The sequence below is a fragment of the Vicugna pacos genome, chromosome 4 (assembly GCF_048564905.1).
Source record: "Vicugna pacos chromosome 4, VicPac4, whole genome shotgun sequence".
NCBI lineage: Eukaryota > Metazoa > Chordata > Mammalia > Artiodactyla > Camelidae > Vicugna > Vicugna pacos.
This window is the reverse complement of record NC_132990.1, coordinates 5,435,855-5,457,344: the sequence shown is the minus strand read 5'-3', so window position 1 is coordinate 5,457,344 and position 21,490 is coordinate 5,435,855. Positions and strand designations below refer to the sequence as shown.

Below are 21,490 nucleotides of genomic sequence, written 5' to 3'. Positions count from 1 at the left end.
TTTTTTTTCTAGAGGCCAAAATCTCTGCAGTCTAAAATTTCTGTTAAACTAAAGAGAGTTTAAACCATCTTGTTTTAGAAAATCTGGGAATTTGAACAATGATATGGATCTGGAATCTCAGAGAGTTCACATATCAGTTTTAGTAACTCCCGTCAGTACGGTAGATTTCCCCGTAGGAGTTTTTCCCCTAAGGGAAATCATCCTTTCTGTTCCCCCCACCCAGGGCTTGATGGGGGCATGGGGTAAGAAGTAGAGAGAAAAGATAAAGGTGGCCAGTAGATATGTGGTCTCTGTGTAGACCAGTACAGCCCACAGAAATATAACTGCAAGCCACATTTGTACCCTTATGTTTTCTACTACCTTCATTTTAAAACTAAAAGGTGAGATTAATTTTTAAATAATATATTTTATTTATCCCAATATATCCAAAATACTATCATTTCAACCTGCGTTTAATAGAAAAAAAGTCGAGAGATTTTTCATCCTTATTTCCCTACCAAGCCTTGGAATCCAGGTGTATTCCACATTTCTTGCATGCCTTATTCGGGACTTACCACATTGCAACTCATCAGCAGCCAACCGTATGGGACAGCATACGTAAACCCTTCGTTCCTGTTGCTTCATTGGGCCTCTGAGACCTCAAACCTTTCTTCTCTGGTTTCATATTTTCATAGTTCAGATCTCAGCTCCAAATACCTATCCTGGAGATGTGTTAGAAATCCATCTAATGCGGGCCACTGCGCCCCGTCATCCCGCAGTATTGTCTCCATAGAACTGGTCTTTTCTAAAATGCTCATTTATCTGCTTCCATATCTATTGTGTGGCTTCTCCACCAGAACGCAAGTCTCCCGAGGGCAGGGGCTTTTTAAAACCTATTACAGTCTCTGATTTCCCGGTGCCGAGCACCGTGCCTGGCCTGTGTACACATTCGCGGGACGCTTTTCTCCGGAACCCCGCCGGAGGGGGCAGCGTGTCACAGGTGGGGCGCCCACGTCGCGCGCGGCCGCGCCGGCGGCGCTCCCCGCGCGGGTGTGGGGTGAGTGGGTGTGCGCGGGGGTGTGCGCGGTAGAGCGCGCCAGCGAGCCCGGAGCGCCGAGCGGGGAGGAGCAGCGAGCGCGGCGCAGCACCCGCAGCGCCGGCCGGGCTGGGCAGCTCGGAGGTGGGTGGGCCGTGTCGCCAGCCCGCCCGCGGGGTCCCCATTGGCCGCCCGCCGGCCGCCCTCCGCCCGGAAGACGGCGAGGAGCCGAGGGGCTGCTCCAGAGCCGGAGCGGGAGAGCCCGGCCGAGCCGACGCAGGGGCGGGCGCGCGGGGTCCGCGCCCCCACTCGCTGCCTCCCTGCGCTCCCGCCACCACCCGGCTCGTCCCCGGCGCTGGCGCCTGCCGTCGGCCTCCGACAGCGCTCCGGAGGGACCCGGGCAGCTCCCGGGCGCCCGGGTGAGTGGCCGCGCGCGGCTCCCCGGCTCCTCCCGGGCCCCGCCGCCTGCTTTTGCTTTCGTGGCCGCGGCGCGGCGGGATTTGTCCGGGCAGTGCCCCGAGCAACCGGGAAGGCCGAGGCGGGGGGAAACTTGACGGCGGGGAGAAGTGGGATAGCAGCCCGGAGGCGGCCCCAGCCCCGCGGGCCGGGTGGGAACAGGTGGCGCGGGCCGGGCGCTTTGTGTCGGGGCGCGGAGACTCGGGGCGGGCGGCCGCGCCTCCCTCGGCCGCTCCCTTCCCTCCCCTGCTCCCCCGGGCGGCCGCACGCCGGGTCGGCCGGGTAACGGAGCGGGAGTCGCCAGGAATGTGCCTCTGGGGACTGCTTGGCTCGAGGGAGGAGAGAAGGTGGCCGCGGCGGCCGGAGACGTGCGGAAGCCGAGAGGTAGCGCGGGGGCTGCGCCGCCGCTGCAGGCAGGAGAGGGATGCTTCGAGCGAGGCGCGTTCCACCCGGGCGAGGGCTTCATTCTTCCGCGGCGCCCCTGGAGGTGGGGAGCTGGGTGGGTGTGTGTGCAGAGAAAGGGGAGGAGGGGAGGCCAGCCACTTCCGGAGCGGGTTCTGATCCGTGCTGAGCGCCCTGCTTTCGGGGACGCCAACCTTGGGGTGCGGTTGTGCCCGGCCCCACGCGTGCGCCAACGATGCGGGGCTGGGGGCGTCTCTGGTCCGGGTTTAACAAAGAGTGCTCCTCTCCACCCGGCTGGGAGGAGCTGCTCCGGAGAGGTGGTCTTAGGCGAGCGTGTTTTAGAACTGTGGAAGGGTACTTCCATTTTGGGTTGTTATTTCACTATTATTATTGCTGTTTTGTTTTGTTTTGTTTTGTTTTTTTAAGGACTGGAGACTGATGCATGAGGGGCCCACGGAGGCGCAGGAGCGGTGGTGATGGTTTGGGAAGCGGAGCTGAAGTACGCTGGGCTTTGGTGAGGCGTGACAGTTTATCATGACCGTGTTCAGGCAGGAAAACGTGGATGACTACTATGACACCGGCGAGGAACTTGGCAGGTACAGAGGGTGCCGGAAGCGCACGCTTCTGGGCTGTGGGAATGCATAATATCGCGGGCAGTGGGCGGTAAACAAATGCAGTTTGAATTCAGGCGTCTCCCTCGCCCTTCCAGGAGATGTGCAAATTACAGAGAAAAGAGTTTTTAACTCAGCTAGGACTAGGGACCAGAAATAAACCACCTAATCCAAGGGGCCGAGGAGTGGAGAGGCAATTTCAGTGTTAGATTGTGATGCAAAGTGTATTGATCAAGACCCCTGTACAAGAACAGATTTAATTGCAGTAATTCGTCAGCTTTTGCCCTTCTGAGACAATGAGGCAAAAGCTAAGCTATAATTGCAACTCGAGTTAGTTCTTAAGTGTGATTTAGACAGAGAGTACAAATTAATGGATAGGCTTTAAAAAGCTTAACACTCCCTCTTACTGAATTTTCAGAGTAACATGCCACAAATATCGGTAGATCACACATGGGGACTTGCCAGATTTTGATGTTGAGTTTGATTTTGAAACTTCTTAAACCTGGGATTTAATTACCTAGTTGGTGTCAGTGGTTGCTTTGGTTTCATTCACAATGTTCAATTTTTGACAAATCCCTGGTGGAGAGCCTAATTTGGCTATCTGGATTCAGAGCATACTTCCATTGCTGCGGGAGCTGGGATTCTGAATGTGAAGCCTTTCCGTGCTAGGCGAACAAAGAGTGATTTCTTGGGAGCATCCAAGGGCTGGATGGGTTTCTCCTTGACTCAGTATTTGACAGGGTGGGTTGTGCTTTGGTCTACTTTTAGCCGAAAACCCAGTTTTCACACCTAAATTTAAATTCAACGTAAGGAGTTAGACCGCTGTGTATTTGTATTGTGAGTAGACAGACGGATCTTTAAATAACCCCCAAAAGTAGGTATTTATTTACATGTGTATCAAAATATGTATTTTTCCATACACATCTGATGTCCTGGCTCAGTGCTTCCTTTTTCCCCACGAAAAGGAAACTCAAAAACACCCACACCCTAGATTACCTAATGAGAATTGTGAAAGTTGAGTTTAAGTAAAATTTTTTTCAGGTTCAAGTAATAGCTCAGAAGGAAAGCAATCTTTTAAAAATTACTGTATCAGAATATTTCTGTGAACGTTTAGTGTGGACTCAGAGCATCACTGGGAGCTTGTGGTTAGGACGAGCTTCCTGTATATTGGAGATTTACTGACTGAGTGAGTGAGTAAGAAGGGAAGCTCTCCAAAAGCATATTTCACAGATATGTTTAAGGTTCGTGTTTAAGAGTATGTGGTTGAAATACTTGGTTTAACTAAAATTAAGTCACTTTATTCCTGTGGTTTTTAGCGAGATGGGTGGTACATAGAGCTTTTCTCTGGGAGCAGGTGAAGAAACATATTTTAATTCTGTTTGTGTAATGTGGCCTGATTCTATAAATTCTTTCATAAAAATGGATGATTCAAAGTAGGTGAGATGATTGCTTTATAGATTAAGTATGTTGACCTTATTTGCATTAAGATCTTTTGATAAAATTATGTGTTATGAGAAGGGGAAAAAAAAGAATGAGGCTGCCCTGTGGCTGGCAGGGGAGTTTGTGATCTTTATTTCGTGGGTGTGAATCTTTATTTCGTGGGTGTGATGACAGGCCCTCTGCCTCTGTGATGGAAGGTGGTTTGCCCATTTGTCACTAGCATTTTGCTTTGATTTTTGGCTCTGTCTACATTTCTGTGTATAATTTTCTCTCCACTGTGCAAGTCTAATTGACAAATTGTTTATTGAGTAATTTAATGTATGTGACCTGTGAATATGAAAGAAGTGCTCTGGAAAACCTAGAGTTGGGGATTTTTAAAAATACAGTATACATGCCCATCTGACTGATGTATCTTTTATTTTTGTCTAAAAATGTGGTAAATGGTTGATTTTTTTTTTGAAGTTTTTTTCAAGTCCAGTGACTTTTATGTCTGCCAGGAAATAGGCACTTCTTGAAAACAAATGCTGACATTGGATGGACATTAGGTAGACCCATAGGAAAGATATTGTTCTGTGTGTCGCTGAGAGATTGGGAGTGGAGGCAAGAGTGTGGTGGCAGAAAATGGAAATGGGCAGGTGTTTAACATCAAAGCAAGGTTGGTCTAAGCAGTGAGTTATAAACAGCATCGGCTAGGATTTAAGACTTCACTTACATATCTTTAGCGATAGTAAAAAATAGCTATTCACTTACCTTGTAAATGCGCTGAGACAAAGTCCGTAGCTAGAGGAGGGAAGATGGGTATTTAAATAAGTAGAATATAGTATTAGATTATTACTCTTGTTACTTTACTTTTCAGAGAACAGAGTGTGTGTATGTACAGGGTTGAGAGTGTGTGTGTGTGTCTGTCTGTGTACGTTAGTGTGGGTACTGCCCAAGACTACTATAAAAGCTGTCAACTCTAAAGAACTTTATAAGGTATTACGATGATTGATAGAGCAGACAGACCACTGGACAGATATTCGGGTCCAGAGTTGGCTCCACAACTTGCCAGCTTTATAACCTGGAACAGGTCACTTATCCTCTCTGACCGTCAGTATCTTCATCTAGAAAATGAGAGGCTTATTTCATGACTGTTGTTGAATATCAAGTAATCTAAGACATGTAAAAGTATTTTCTCAGCAGTAAAGAGTCAAACAAAGACAGATATCATCTGTAGGACTGGAGGAGACACGTGAGTATTCCAGGCATGCTAATAACTTGGTTTGCAACTCAATGTTCTGTTAAGTGTCTGTTTACCATTTTGGGAAAAAGAGTCATGGGGGAGACACATTGCTGACAGCCCTGGGCCTCTCCACTCTGATTCTGAATAATGAAGCTCTGGCCTTGAACTTGTACATCCTCCAAGTGGAAACCAGTCCCTGCAGTGAATGGGACTGTTGTCTTTAGAATGTTGTTTGGTGACTTGTGTTGACTCCAGGAGGCCCGTTGGGTCTCACCCTCTATTCCAGAAGGTGGGACGAAAAACTGCTTCCATCACATGTAGTGGTTTCTTGGAGGAGTTCTTATAAAGGCAGATTTCTCCGTGTGCTGTGACACTGGGTCATTCTAATGCCCCAGGTGCCTTAGCGTCTCTTATCAGTTGGCAGTTGGGGCAGATGCAGGCTGGCTTGTCCCACCGTTGGGCTCCAGTTACACCCTTGGCTGTGGTTCAGCCTAACCTGTGAGCCTTCTGGGCACCTCTCTGAACACTGGCCTCCTTTCCTCTTCCACTGACCTGACGTGATCTTAAGACCTGGGTCCTCCCTCCTGAATAAATCTCTACAGTGGTCTCTCCCTTTCAGAAACCAAATGGCTTGCTGTCTGAAGCACTCCATTGGTCATGACCACAGACAACCCGTCCATGCTCCATCCTTGCTTTGTGTTACTAATATTCTTGTATTGCTCCGTGTAGCCAGTTTGAAAGTGCCGTCAGGGTTCTCTCTGCGTTCTTTTCTCCGAGGGGTGTGCAGTGTGCTGTATAATTCTAGGCAGAAGTTTGGTAGATGTCTGAATAAGCTAACGCAGGCCGGCAGGTATAATATTGAGACCAGAATGTGGATGGGAGACACACAAATGGTGATGCAGATGGTGACGCCCGTGGCGAGGTAGTGTGTGGTGTGGGACAGCCAGGCACCCTCATTTGGGAAGTGGGGAGACACCTACCTTTGTGGGGTGTTGTGAGAATGAGAGGCAGTGGCTGCCTCAGATATTATTTTTAATAACCTCTGTTCCCCATGACAGCATTTGCAACAATGCATACTCATTACTTACTTGATTATCTGCTTTTCCTCTCAGCCTTTCACAGGGTTGCGACCTTGGACTTGCTCATCCTTTTTTATCTCTTCTGCCTAATTAAGTGTGTGACACTAGGTGCTCAATAAATGCTTACTGATGGAATGAATGGATTCATATTTGTAAAGCGTAGTGAATACACACACACACACACACACACACACACGCACGCACCTATGTATAAATTTACATATGTGGCACCAAGTAAGTGATGTCTAGTGGGGATGTTCTTTGGATTAAAGTCTGCAGCTCATCAAAATAAAAGCTGTTTTTGCCGTTCTCTGTGGCTGAACAGTAACATGCACCGCACAGAATCAGTTTTAAGGAAAACAAAGTATTTTACATTTGTTTGGATGGTCGCTGGAAGCTAATAATTCAAAGTTAAAACATTCTCATTTTGGCATAAAATCCGTAGGCATTTTAATTGACGTCAGAAATGGTAATAAACCCCTAACAGTCCGGGTACCTCTTTTAGTTGGTTTACTGTGAACTTACAGGACTCAGTGCTAGTCTTACCAGCAGTCCTGTGGGGACCGGGAGAAGAGAGGCTTCCAGCGTGCTTTCTCCTTGGAAGTGGGAATTGCAGGTTCACGCAGTTGACTAGTGAGAGCGTCCTGTAAGACTGAGAGTTGAATGTGAGTTTTTTCTTTGCATTTTTGCTTCCGCTTGCCCTCAGATGATTCCTCTAATAGGAAAGGCTGCAAAGGTTTAAGAGAGAAAAGGTTCAAATGTATGTTTTAAAGGTAGCGATCAGGGATTTTAAAATTAACTGCATTTTAGGGAGGTCTAAAGAGGGTCTTCTAGAATGTGAAAGGAGGTGACAGTGGTGAGTGGCAGTTGGGTTGAATGCTTGCTTGCTCACATCTGGACCACCTGGGGATGTAGAAAGTAAGTTTACTGGGGCCAGGAACGTAGCACGTGGAGGTGCTGAATGACGGGGAAGCTGAGGCACCCTGAAGCGGATTTCTTGGTCCCCCAATGCCCTTTTCCCCTAGGCTTGTGTCTCACCCAGCTACTTCGGAACCTAAAGGCCCCACAGCATTGGTGCATCGTGACAAAGCCTTAAAAAACACAATAGCTTACAGAGTTGTCTGCTCAGATTAATTTCAATAATTGCAGTACAGGGTTACATCAGAAGAGGTGACATTGTCAGACACAGCCTCTTGTTTCCCAGCAAAACTATAACCCCTGGAAGGCAGAGACCATTTCCTTCTGGCATGGGGGCTGTTGCAGGGGTGGTGTGTGGGTACCTTCGTATATGGCATGGCAGGGGTGGGGGGAGGTGGCAAGAGGTGAGCGACAGGGTCAAGATTACGTCGCCTGACCTCTGGGACGCCCTGCAGGGGAAGGCAGTGTGAACCTTCACCCTTAATTCTAGCCAACTGCTACATGTATCTAACCTAACCAAGCATTTTGTATGAAATAAAGCATGACTTTAGTGGAAACGTATTTCTGATCAGGAGACAAAGAAACGCACCTGCTGGTGGAGGGGAGGGGCTTTCTTTGGTGGAGGGCAGCCCAGCACCCTTGGGCACTTAGATCTAGAAGCAGCTGAGTGGTCAGCGAGTCCTTCCTTCTCATTTCATCCCATTGGCCCTTAGACAGGTCATGTGGCTTTTTTCAAGGTAGCCGGTCAGTAGGTCGCCAGAGATGGACCAGACCCCCGAGCAGGTCTGTTTTCATTATGTTCCTCACACACGTAGGATTCGGCAATTATCATTCTTGGGAGGTGAAATAACGTTGCTATTTAAGAGAAGCGATCTGGGCAGCCGCCCAATGCCGGTCTGCTTCCATACCTGCTTTGAAGAAGATGGTCAGGAGTCGCTAGGACCCATTTCATGGCAGCTTTTCATCTTCACTCCGGCCCAAGGGTGACCCTTGGAGCTCAGAGCTCCCTCGGGCGCTTGACGACGTACACGATCTCCTTGCCTCTTCTCTTCTGAACAGCTCGCGCGCTCCGCAGTGATGAATGGGGCTACTATCTGCCGCAGCGTTATCCAAGCCCCAGAGTTAATAAGTTAGCTTTTTAGAACGTTCACAGAACATTTTCATTATTGTTTAACCTTGGAGTCATGGTCGGCGTAAGAGCCTTGCCTCTGCCCAGTAAGCCACACGCTAGACGACAGCTTCCTTTTCCATTAAGTGGCGCGTCTGTCTGGTTTAGGGCTGGGGGTGATTGAGGCTTTGTGCAGGGGGTGATTGAGGCTTTGTTCAGAAGGTGATACTTCATTGTTTTGCTTCGGTTTGTTGTGCTGAGTTATCAAAACAATGCATCCTCCCTTGGCTTTGAAGGAGATTATATGGCAGTATAATGGTTCATAATAAATCCAATTTATCACTTTGTTACCATTCTGAATGAATTCCTTTAAATGTGCAGTTAGAGTGGAGGAAAGAAAAGATTGACAATTTTTCTACCTTCATCTAACTCAAATGGGTTTAAAATAACTTTGTCTCACGAGTCAGTCTTTCGTAGCTAAAACAGAAAGTGTCCAATCCCCGTTCCAGGTTTAACGTACTAAAAGGATTTTTACAAGATAAAAGTCTAAAACCTAAAATAGTTTGTCTAATTTTCAATCCCAGTCCAAAACAAAACCAAACTAGAGGGGAGGGAATAGCTCAGTGGCAGAATGTGTGCTTAGCATGCAAGAGGTCCTGAGTTCCATCCCCAGTACTTCTATTAAAAATGAATCAATAAACCTAATGACTTTCCTCCAAAAACCAAACCAAACCAAAACAGCAGCCAAAAAACAAGCAAACAAACAAACAAAAAAAAAACCCCCAAAATTAAGAAAATAAAAACAAAAAAAGAAAAAAACCTCAACAAACCAGATATGTGCTTATAACTAATCTCTGGTGATAACTGACACGTGTGATTCTCGGTGACTGTTGTTTATCACTTCCGTCTTTTTGAGGTGACGTTGGGAGCTTGTGTGGCTTATAGACCACACTGCTGTCACTTAAGTACGTTGCTGACCTCTGAGAAATGACCACGGGGCTTTCCCCTATGTCCTAGCTGTGGACATTTCAATGGTGAGCTTGAGAAATTTCATTCAGTAACGTATATTCAGAGACGTCAGGAGAAGGAGGCAGGGAGAAATTGTTCACTTTTTCCCTTTATAAACACCTTCAGCTTTGGATGAGGAATGTACAGTTTGAACAGATGAATGCTGTGAGCTGCCGATCTCTGGTGTTCGAAAAGTTTATACTCATAAGCCCAATGGTTTGCAGCTGGGAAATTTGACTCTGTGTGGACTCTTGTGGGACATTTTATTTTCTGGCAAGACTGATTTTTCTTACTTAGATGTAGTGCGGTGAATGGGGCTGGTTTTTAAGTAACTCAAGTACAGTTGTTAGTGTGAATTTTCACCTATAAGGAATGAGCGAATTTCCATTTTGTCTTCCCATTGTTGAACAGTTTTTTCCTATAGTTTATTGTTTTCTACCTTTACAACCATGTAACCTTTTCCTTTTTAACGTATAAAGATTGTCAGGAGTTTTGAGACCTTACTTCCGTCCTGCATGTTCCTGTTCCTGGTGCCCCAGTTTAGAATTTTCCAGTTGAATAAGAAATGTCAAGGGTGAGGGTATAGCTCAGGTGATAGAGCGCATGCTTGGCATACACAAGGTCCTGGGTTCAATCCCTAGTACTGCCTCCAGAAATAAATAAATAGGTAAAACTAATTACCTCCTCCCCGACAACAACAAAAAATTTTAAAAATAAAAAAAGAAAAGAAATGTAGGAGAAATAATCAGTACCTTTTTTGGTTCTATCATGAAGAGGGTCAGATTTCCTCTGAACTGCCTGTCTGTGTGTCTGCCCAGCAACACATACCTTATCTACGACCAGGAGGGTAGATACATTCAGGCGATGGGACAACATAGTGACAGAAGGATTCCTTGGATGATGTCAGTAGTTAGGGCTGATTCAGTTCTAATGTTCCCACCTTCCTTTGAGAAGATCTTCTAAATCAGTTTGCCTCCTCTGGGTAGAGCTTGATTTTTTTTTTTTTTTTTTTGGCCATCTGTGGTTTATGGGTAAGCAGCAGAAATATGTGTCTCTGGGAGAGTGATGAAAGGCTGCAACCTTTTGAGTGTAACATTTAATAGACTGAGAGTTGCAAGCTGCCTCCCTTTCCAAAAAACAGAGCTATGGGCCGCCTAGGTATATGAATACTGCAGAGAAGAGACTTTTCACCGCTAACTGCTGTGGTTTGAAATGCTAAATAGCACATCATGCCCAGAGGAGCTGTCCTTAGAAATGTGGTAAGCCAAAAACAAAAGAAAACACTAAGCGGTTGTTATCTTAAAAGTACTCTTTTCCTGGTATATAAATCAGTCTAATTGAAAACAGAGCCTGCCAGGGGCTGCTTCTGTAGACCTGGGATGTGAATATAGAAAGCTGTCTTTCTAAATGTCTTTGCCACTCAGGGTGTCTAGACTTAGTAATGCCAGAAACTTCCACCAAATTCATCCTCAGGAACTCCTCTGGCCTCGGGATGATCACGAGTTTGTTTCCTTCTCCTTTTCCTGGCTGGCTTGCACTTCTTTGCAGACCAGGAGTGCAGAGGCCCCAGTGTGCTCAGGACAAGGCACCTCTGCTCTGTTTTTCTCCCTAATGTCTTTTTCCACATTGTACAATCAAAATGAGGTGGAATCCACACCTGTCGTCCCCTTTGAGGGAGAACCTGTAATACGACCGCTGAGACCCTGCTCTAGGCATTTCTCTGCCAGGTCATTCAAACGTGCTTTGGAATAGAGGGAAGGTGTTTACAGTTCCCCATTTAGAATCGATAAGGGTTTGTTCTGAGCTTGGTCACATATCCTCTCCTGAGCGTCAGGCAGCTGGTTCAATTGTTTGGGAGAGGAAGTGAATTAGAACAAGAGGAATATTTTCCAGGATGAAGTTTTATCAGCTCTGCTTTCCTCCCCACCCCTCCTTTGGCACAGACAGACAGGAGAGTTTAGCCAACTCAGCAGCGGACAGGCGAGGGAAGAGGCATGAGTGAAGTCCCTCGGTTTTGCTAAACTTGATTCTGGCATTGAATGAGTATATCGTGTTTATGAATAGTACCAATTAATCTGGACCATCTTTTGTAGGCCTCGTCTTTGGAAGCAGTATTCTCTTTGCTGCAGATTATTTAAATCTTTTAAAAAATTCTTTAAAAATTATCTGCATTAGAGAGGTTTTATCCTGGAGAAAAGCAGAGTGACCTGGCCAAGGGAGGTGCCAGGATAGCGGAGTAGAGACTCACAGCTCACCCTCTCCCACAGACACACCAAGAATTACATCTCCAAACCCACTGAATCGCACAGAACACCTGCTGAACTCTGGCAAAGTGTCTCTCGCTTTGAAATACAGGAGGGTTCTCACAAAATCTGATAAAAGCAAGTTCGTATTGTACAGCACAGGGAACTATATCCAATGTCTTGTAGCAACTTATGGTGAAAAAGAATATGAAAACGAGTATATGTGTGTGCATGTATGACTGAAGCGCTGTGCTGTACACCAGAAATTGACGCAACATTGTAAACTGACTATACTTCAATTTAAAAAGTGAATAAAAAGTGACCTGGCCAGTTTCAGCCTGTAGCCATCTGTGGTGCACATCTAGGGCTGGTCCCTCGTGCAGGTCCTCCCTCTCATTTCCTACATCCCTGAACAATTTCCGGTAAGTAACTGGCCTATTTGTGTTTTTTTTTTTTACACTTGACTTATCCAGGTGGGTGATTCTTGGCCCTCCCTATGGATGGTGAGTTTTCTGGGAGTAGAGAACATGGCTTTTTGTGTTTCTTACGTTAGGTGGGGCTCAGCTAAGCCCACAGGAGGCCTTGTTTATTGGCCTTATGAAGATATATATCCAGAAATTAGAATATGGTTCGACACTTTCCATCTAAATCCCTGTTGCCCTGAGAAAGTCACTGGACTTCTGTGCGATTCAGTTTCCTCATCTGGAAAATGGGGCCAATAATCATACCTACCATGAGGTTGTTGTGACGATGGGCGTAATATGTGTAAAGTGCTTGGTCCAGTAACAGGCACATCAGTAAGTGTTGGAGAAGAGGTGGCTGTTTACTAAGACAGAGCAAGAGAGACTGAAGATGCTTCTAGATCCGTGTGACCAGGGTCCTGCTTTCTCTGTTTGGTCTTCATTTCCCTACCCAGATTCTGGCCGGGCTGCTCAGGGGCAGGCTGGGGGTGATGGCCCACTCTCCTCAATTCCATCCTTCCTCCTTCTCTTTTTCCCTCCTCTGTCTCCCTACCCCGTCTCTAGCTCAGCCCACCAAGTGGGCTCATTCTATCAGGTTTGACATCACTGATCTGATCTGTCCCACAGCTGCCCATTCTAGCTGGCTTGGACCCAGGACTTGGTTTATGTGCCGGGCTCCCCCCGCTGGTCCGCCCCATAGTGTGGTGGTCAATGACTCAGAGTTCCTCAGAAATAAATTAGCCAGGAATTGTGCCGTGCATTTGAATGTGGGCTGCTGGAGACGGTGTACAGGGATGCCATTGCCAAAGTGCACCCCAGACGCCCCAGGAAAAGGGAGGGAGGAGCTCATGTCAAGGAGGGGATATTAAGATGGGAAGATGTGTGTTCTGGGGAAGCCAGGGCAGCTAAGAGCTGCATGACAGCTGGGAGTTAGCTGCTCCGGGAGAGAGCTGCTCGGAAATGCTCAGAAGGATGGTCCTCCTGGCGTGATTAAGAACCCGAAGTATGTCGACACGCAAATTCGTGTTTAAACGTGGTAGACTTTTAACTTCCTGGAAAGTCGATTTTGTTTTGCCAGCTGCTTTTTAAATGAGAAACCATCTTAAACAGCTGAATAAGATGCTAGGAATTGCGTCAGAGGAACAAATCATTGGGTTTTTTTGTTCTGGATCTTTATGGAGAAAGGAGTGTGGATGAGTGTGTGGGCCCTGAGTTCCTGACCGACATGAGTTTGCTGCAGAAGGCGAGACGTGCGGCAGGTCTGAGCCTCTGTTCGTTTCTGACACGCATTGATCTGAGATGTGAAAATGAGTGTTTGGCTAAGCCAAAGTTGCCCGTGCCAAGAGAAGCCTATTAGATTGGTGGCTGAAAGGCTGAATTGTTCGGATTTACTTAATGGCAAGGCTCTGCCAGCTGCTGGGAGTGAATGCCCACTTACGCGATTGAGTGCATCCTTGTTCCCCGGATGGGGGGCCCCATTTGTTCAGGGAACATGGCGCTGCAGGAGAGGCCACTTTAAAAGGATGCTTGGGAGGGTCTAGCTCAAGTGGTAGAGCACACGCTTCACATGCATAGGCTCCTGAGTTCAATCCCCAGTGCCTCCTCTAAAAATAAAAATAAATGAATAAACCTAATTACCCCTCCCCCGCAAAGAAAATATATGTAAAAGGATGCTTCCTTCCTTGTTCTTTGGGGCCATTAGGTAGAAGGTATCTGTAGTTTATAAACAGTAACATTAGACGCTCACAGATTTGAAGAGGAAAATGCCTGGAAATTGGGTTTATAAGGTGAGTTCGGGTGACATATCAGGGAGTGACAATCCTAACTATAAACAGACTCGGAAGTGCTCAGAGGGACAGTCATCCTGGCGTTATTAAGAACCCGAGGTGTGTCAGGACGCAAATTCATGTTTTGACATGGGAGCCTTGAGCTTCTGGAAAGTCGATTTCGTTTCGCTAGCTGCTTTCTAAATGAAAAATAGACTGTTACACAGAAGTATCATGTGAACTGTAATATCCACCTGTCGGACATGTTCGTTCGTCCGGGTTGACTGGACATCTGAATGATAGGGCACTGGCTGGGGTGTTGCGCAGGACCCTTTATCTCAACAAGTTCCTAACCAAGCAAGGCAGGCAGACTTTACACAACCATGGTAGTTGAAAGCCTGAGTGAGAAGGAAATAAGTACGAAAAGCTGTTTTTGGAGTTCAGGCAAGGAGAGGTCATTCTGACCTTTGGAGGGTTCATTCATTTATTCACTCATTCATTCAGATTCTTGGCGGGGACATAAAAATGTAAGTAGGTGGGTACCTGAGCGGGGTGTGTGTGTGTGTGTGTGTGTGTGTGTGTGTGTGTGTCTACCCATGTATTCCCTGGAAGAAACTGGAAATCAGACATGAAGAAGGAGACAAGGAAGCTGAGATTTACTGTGAACCCATTCTAGACCAGGGCCTGGAAATAGGTACTGTAATCCAAATTTTACAGATGAGAAAACCAGGCTTCAGAAAGACATTGGCCTCAGACAACGTGTTTAAAATGATGGTGGCAACCAGTGGACACCCCAAATTGCTAAGCCATGACCGGAGATTGGGTGACGGGTGGTGCGGCTCGCTTTGTGGCCTGTTCCTCTGCCACTGTCGTGAGAGGGAAGCTTCAAGAACTTGAGAACGTCCAGCACAGCACCTGGCTCACGTGATGCGTCCAGTGCACGTTTCCTTCCTTTAAACTGGTTCTCAACCTGGGCTCTAGTGACAGTTTGGTCGGGGTGACTCTTCGTGGTGGGGGCTGTGCTGTGCCTTGTGGAATGTTTAACAGCATCCCTGGCTTCTGCCCCTCTGGATGCCAGGAACATCTCCCCCCACCCCGACCCATTGAGAACCACGGGGCTCCAGGACCAAACAGGGAAGTGTTAACAAATGGACTAGAGGTTGGAGCAGGTAATATGCAAGGAGGCTCCTGCACCCAGTGAGCAGAGAAAGTGCTCCTGAAAGAAGGTATTGACCTTGGGTGTCCAGAGCTGGGGAAGGAAGAGAGCAGGCTGCAGATGGTGTGAGCAAGAGGTCTGGGCAGTTGTTGTTTTCCTCTGGCTTTTAGGTGCTGGCCCTAGAGTGGGCGGGTCTGCTGTGTCCCAGGGGTGGGGGTGGGGGTGGGGAGGTGGGGGGTGGACGATGAGTAAGACCTGGAGAGACTTCCGGATGTCACTCGCTGGGTGTGGTTGCCACCCACGGCCAACATGGAAGCTTTTGCCCTGCCTCTCCCTGCTGAGCAGCTGCTCTGAGTCATGGCTCCGACAGAGTTCCCATCCCTGCCTGACCTCGGTCCACCCTGCTCTCTCCCAAGGGTGGCATTCTGCTGTCATTTCCATGACTGTTTTTAATCTGCTTAATAGCTGTAGGGGTTTTTGTGTGGCTGTGTGTGTGGTTTTTTTTTTTGTGTGTGTGTGGATTTCTAATTTTTAGTCAAAGCTGGATAACTCCTTGCTTTTTATTTGCTTTTTGTTCTCCAAGGCCCCCGGTTCCTGCCTCTCCTGCAGGCTGGATGGCATAGCAGACTGTGTGGCTGTGGGGAACCCACATAGCTTAGTTACTGCCTCAGATAGCCCCTCCTCCTAGTGGGGGTGCTTTTAAAGATGATAGGTCAGGTCTCAGGACGTGGCAGGAGGTGTGAAGGATGCTCTCTGCCGTGTCCCAGCTCCCTGGGGGAGGAGCACTTGTATGGAAGTCACTTGGTGGGGAAGCTTGTCACTTGGCAGAGGGTGCGAAGGGACCAGGGCTGATTGGAGGGCACTGTGGAAGAGGGAAATGTGTCAGCCAAGGTGCTGGCAAGAAATGAGTCCACTGCTGATGGTCAAGGTGAAGACGGCCAAGTTCACACTTCCTGGGAAGCAGATACCATGCCTTGGGCTGAGCTAGAACCACCGAGGAGGGCCGCCAGCACCTGCCGCTTCAGAGAGGAAACACCCTGACCTCTCTCTCCTCCTCCCTGCCAGTGCCCCCTGTTAACCACCTGCAGGATGCTGGGGTGGTGCAGGATGGGGGGCAACCTCCGTCTGGCCAGAGAAGAGTGAACAGATTGGAGGGAAGGGGTGTGTGGACAGAGGGAGGAGACGGAGAATAACCAGGAGAGAGGTGTCCATGAGGGGCAGTGGGGAAAGGATACCAGGGTTTCTATGGAGTTGGTCCCCTCTGTTGGTGCCGGTGATCAGAATCTGCACTATCAGTATGTGGGACCCTCCTCTCTACTCTGAATACCGAGTTTATATTCCATTTTCCCCAGGAAGTCACTCCTGACCATCCCCTTTCAAAGGGATGCCCTCCTCTTGCAGACTCCAGGGCATTTCCTCATTGGCACAGTCATCTGGCAGTTAGACTCTCCACATCGCACTGCTGGCTCTGTGTCTGTGTCTGTGTATGTCTGTATGTGTGTGTGTCTGTGTGTATCTCTGCTAGATTGTAAGCCTCTTAAGGTGTCATAGTTCTTTGCTTTCCAGCATCCTGCAAAGAAAGTGTTGCCGATAGATGCAACAGGTGTTCTAGGTTCTTGTCCCGTCCCAGAAAGAATTCAGAGATAAGACGTAGTGATTAAAAAAGTAAAGTGAGGATTTATTAAGGAGTGGATAGTACACTCTCAGGGGAGAGAGGGCAGGCTCAGGTGAGCGGCTGCCCTGAGTTTCTTTGGCAAGTTAGTTACACAGGGTGTGAAAATGAAAGGGCGGAATATTCACTGGGAAGGGAAGGGTTTGGGGTCGTAGTCCCTGATTATCATCCCAACTCCACCTTCCCAAAGGGAGGAGGGATTTTTGTCCTTATTTAGTCTGGATTGGAAGTGTCATGGCGTCGTTTTCATGATGGGTACTTCTAATCTGCAAGGCTAATTTTATTGAAATGAAGGCATAATGAGCAAAAGGTTACATTCGGACACTGGAAATTCCTGCCTTTTCTCACCTTTCTTTGTTCTCCTCCAGGCCACTTGTCATCCCCAAAAGGCATGATCCCTTATCAGCCCCAAGGTTCCTGCTTTTCTTTCTCTGCCCAGGGACCCCCGGTGCTTACATGATGTGTGGTGTCCTGCATTTGGCCCGTGCCCCTCCTTTCTGCCCAATTCCTGCCATTTGGTCCGTGTCCCCCTTTCTCTGCTCGTATCTAGCTGTCTGCCTGCCCTAATGCAAGTACCCCAGAAATACATATTGTTTGGTAATCAATTCTTTTAACTGACCATAATCACAAAATTCTGAAATGAAGGACTGTATCGTAGTCCCCCTGAGTTTTAAAGGTGGACAGGTAATCACTAAGAAGTTCCTTAAGATACATCGTATCTTTTCATCCTCAGAATAGCCCTGAGAGGGGACAGCCACATAGAGGTACAAAGTAGCTCCCAGTTGCAACTGCTCACTGGAGGGTAGGATGTGGGCAACACGGCCATGTCCTTCCATTGTTGTGTACTGATGATGTCCACCAAATCTGTTGGTACTTTTTAGTTTGTTACCTGTTCTCATTGTCATGTATATTTTTAAATTTGAAAGTGCACTACTTTAGTGGTTGACCCCATTTCAGTTACTGAAGGGGAAGGAGGTTACCAGAGGCAGTAGGCACCAGGTACTGATTTGCTGGCATGACAACGAGTGGGCTCCTTCGAGAAAGCAGCACGTGTGTGTGTGTCGAGCCTGCGAGCAGAGGCTCTCTTCAGCACAACTGTTTGCCCTGGAATATCTGCAATTTAAAAGTGACGACGTACGGGACTTGATTGAGGTTAAACCTTTTTTGCCATCGGCAGTCTCCCTGCTGTCAGTCAGTCCTGTCAACTTTGCTCCCTTTTTAACGATGCTGGAAAACTGGGGCTTCCCAAAGCAAAAAAGGAAGTCTTCAGATAGAATTGACTTCTTCCCCAGTAAATTTTAATTGATTCTAGGGCAAGTAGAAAGGTCTATCGTGTGTTCTGAAAGGATGGGATTTAATTATGGTTTAAAATTAGTTCTATAGGAAGCGGTTGGAGTTGCACCCAGGGAGAAGAGACAGAGGACTCCAGGTAGAAGTGTGTAAATGGACTGATGCGAAAACGGGCTTCTGCCGATGAGGGTTTGGGAGTGCTGCCAGCCTTCCAACAGGGTGTCAGTCAGCCTCCCTACTCGGGGAGCAGGTGGAGGACCTGCCAGCCTCGGGAGCCCTGCTCTGAGGGGCACGGGAAGCTGGGACCAGAGCAGTTTTCATTGTGTTGGAGCTCCTGTTCCTCGGATGGCACTTGTGACAGCAGAGAGGTCACAGGCCAGAGGACAGCGGCCCGAAAGCCAAAGACAAGCGGAATATTGTTGGAAGCAGGTATTTAAAAATCAGCCACCGTCGGGTGGGAAGAATCAGGAGACCGAGAACAGCTGGGGTTCAACTGTTCAACTTTGTAGCTGAGAGCTTGTTTTTTTGACCCTTGAAGGCAGGTGAGAAGTGGGTTTTTTCTGCTGCTTTTGCAGACTGGGAAACCAGAGTTTAGAGAAGTTAGGCTCAAGGTAGCAGAGGTCAGTTCAGTTCATTGTGGCTAGAAATACGTGTATGAGTGTGTATAGACACACGTATATGTATATCATACATGCATTTACTGTAAGTTTAACTGATTGATACAAAGAGTTTACAGATAATAACAAAATATGCATATTCGTTATTACAAAGTCCTTACAGCCAATATATAGCCAGGTGTGTTCGTTGATTTTTGCTCTGGCGACCTATGGTTGATGATGTTTTGACAAAGGGAGAGGCGTCCCAGTCTGTTTATTGTTTTTCCAATAAGTGTATTGCCGTTAAAATCTGACACGTGATCACCTTAAATCGACCCCTCTTTCAGCTTCAGCACTACTGATTGCAGTAGTGCTGTCTTGTTAGCTTGTGGTGTCATTACGGGGATTGGGACACTGTTTGATTCTGTGTTATGTAGCAGTGGCTGTGTTTAACGGGCGGCGCACAAAATTCCTGCAAGATGAGCAGTGGGCTCCGGTGAGCAGCTCGGGCAGGCTGGAGCTTCCCCGGCTCCGCTGTTAAGGTCTGAAAAGGCAAGTGCTGGCCTGTCTTACTATTGAGCCCAGTCCCAAGAATGGTACCAAATGTGTGGCTGGAGGCTCAGTAAGTATTGGTCACATGGATGAGTGAGATTTCAAAGCTAGTACCAGGAGCCGGCTCACGGGACTCGAGTTTGTACCCTATGAGGACAGCGTCTTTGGTGGGCAACGAGGAAGCTCAGGGAAGACGGGGCACCAGAGACCGTCACTGCCATCAGAACCGGCGGAGAGAGCCCTGCCTTCTGGGGGGATGTTAGCGCTCGGGCAGGGACACAGAGAAGAGTGAGGACAGCATCTCCTTCTGTGTCCCTTTCTTCCAGCTCTGTTGAGTCTAGCATTTTTCTTCCCCATCTTCTAGGAAAGGCAAGATCTTCTTGTGTGGTGGTGACTTCCTGTCATCATCAGTGCCTAATGTGGGTAACCAGTTATGGGGAACAAGATATATATATATATATATATCCCTTTACGTCTTCTAATATGAAACAGGTCATAGCCACACAGCACGGAAGTCGGAGAGAATATTCAGGGAAGGTGCCCCTCCTTCCATCCTCCAGTCACCAGCTCCTCTGCTTCTTGGAGAGCCCTCCAGGTATAGGCCGTGTGTATTTAAGTCAATAAGCTTATATGTATTTTCATGTTTTTACTGAGATGCCATCGTATCATACACATTGTTCTACACTGTTTTTTTCACCTCACAACATATTTTGAACATTGCTCCGTTACTGCACAAAAAGAGACACCCCACCATTTGGCCACTACTGACCAGTCTTCTGTACCTCTAGTCTCTCCTTTTCGCAAATGGTATGGAAATACAGCCACAGCAGGTGTACCTTTTAAGTCTGGCTGGCAGGACGCATTTGACATTGATCTGTGTTGTTGCTCTAAGAGCTCATCCCTTTTTATTGCCGAGTAGGATTCTGTTACATGAACACACTGCCGTGTATCCATTCACCAACTGAAGGACATCCAGGGTATTCTAGTATCCATATTTTGACTCAATTTACCAATGGGTGGAATCATTATGGGACTAACCAAGTATACGTGGTATCGTTTTTGAGGGCAAAGCGTTTAGAACAGCATCCTTCAAGACACCGTGTGTAATTGTGCACGAAATTGTCCTTTTAGGTGATAATGGTAGTGGTGGTGTCGCTGTGCCCAAGTCTGGTTGACATCTCACCACTCAGCCATCCTTATTCTCTGCTGTTCTGTCTCAGGCGTGACATGTTTTCTTTGATGTTGAGGCCAATTAGAAATGTTCTAAAAGCACTTCTCTGAAAACTCAGAACCCATACTAAACTATCTCCATATGCTGTTTTTCTACTTCAAAGACATTTGGAGGATCGTTGGACACAATCTCTTCCCATTAGAACAGGGGAAGACTCTTGGCCGTCGGGGGCCTGGGAGGAGGAAAGGGAAGGAGCCGCTTGAACGGAACACATCGGTCTCAGGCAGGCTGTGAAAGTAGATGCCTGGATGGTGGCGGGCCAAAGGCATCATTAGTTGTCTGGACGGATTTAGCTGAAGGAAACAGGAGTCTATAAACATTTCACAAGAGCAAAGCCTGGTAGACGGCTCCACCGAGGAGAACTGGGGTCTGTGCACCTCATTGACTGGTTGTCTCATTTGGGATGACCCTGTGCCTCTCTAGGCAGGATTTTTTTCTCCTAGGATTTTTTTTTCAGTCTCCCAGTGACTGAAAAAAATCCAAGAGAGGAATTGAGGAAACTCATTTTTTGATCTTGACTATTGTGTGTCCTTGGGTAGATCACCTCCCCTCCAGGTCCTCTTTGCTAGGATGGGGGGCTTGGAAGGCTGGGCCTCCTGGGCTCTGACGCTGATCTCACCCTCTCAGAGCCCAGCCTCTATTTCCTTGTGGCATCTGGTGGCATCTGCACGTCCGGAAGCGACAGCTCGGTACTGCGAGGAAGCCCCGGCTGCCGTCACTGCTCAGCAGGCATCGGGGGTGACCAGCTCTGGTGTGGGAGAAGCCTGGGCTGGCCGAGCTGACCCTAGCAGAGTGCAGATGGAGCTTGCTCCCCCTGGGGCAAGCCTCCCTGGAAGCTTCTCTGATGCTGTCTGAATCCAGGCCTATAAGGAAGGTGATCTGGCAAAAGATCCCCTGAGCCTTTGAAAATCCCTTATATAGACGTGCACGCAATACTGTCCTCCAGAGCACCAGCCTCATGTTTTCTCTGGACCGTTTCCAAGCACTGAGCTGCTTTTTGAACTGTCACTGGCTGCTTTGCTGGGGCTTACCTCATGTGGTCATTTCACATCCTCATTGTTTCGCGAGTGACATTTAAAATACTTCTCCTTTGATAGCACGCTATATTAAGCCAGGAGAAAATCCTCGGTCGGGAAGGGTTCCTTGGGCTAACATCTTATCTGCAAGTGATGTCTTATCTGCAAGTGATTGCTTGCTGACCAGAAGGCAGAAGGTACGAGTCCTCCTTTGCTGCTGCGTTCTAGTGACATTCTGGTGGAAAGTT

General features: G+C 47.7%; 1 protein-coding gene across 6 annotated transcripts in view; it reads left to right on the top strand.

The window, feature by feature from the left end:
* The first annotated feature begins 1,050 nt into the window (after positions 1-1,050).
* Positions 1,051-21,490, top strand: part of DAPK1 (death associated protein kinase 1) — a 179,868-nt gene continuing 159,428 nt past the window's right edge. For 2 of the 6 annotated variants that reach the window (XM_072959178.1, XM_072959180.1), the window contains exons 1-2: positions 1,075-1,434; positions 2,300-2,469. In XM_072959178.1, coding sequence (XP_072815279.1) covers positions 2,408-2,469 — 62 coding nt within the window. In that variant the 5' untranslated portion in view covers positions 1,075-1,434; positions 2,300-2,407. Of the gene's footprint in view, positions 1,435-1,745; positions 1,959-2,105; positions 2,191-2,299; positions 2,470-21,490 lie in introns of those variants that run through there. The other 4 variants (XM_072959179.1, XM_015243525.3, XM_015243523.3 and 1 more) reach the window with 4 other exon arrangements.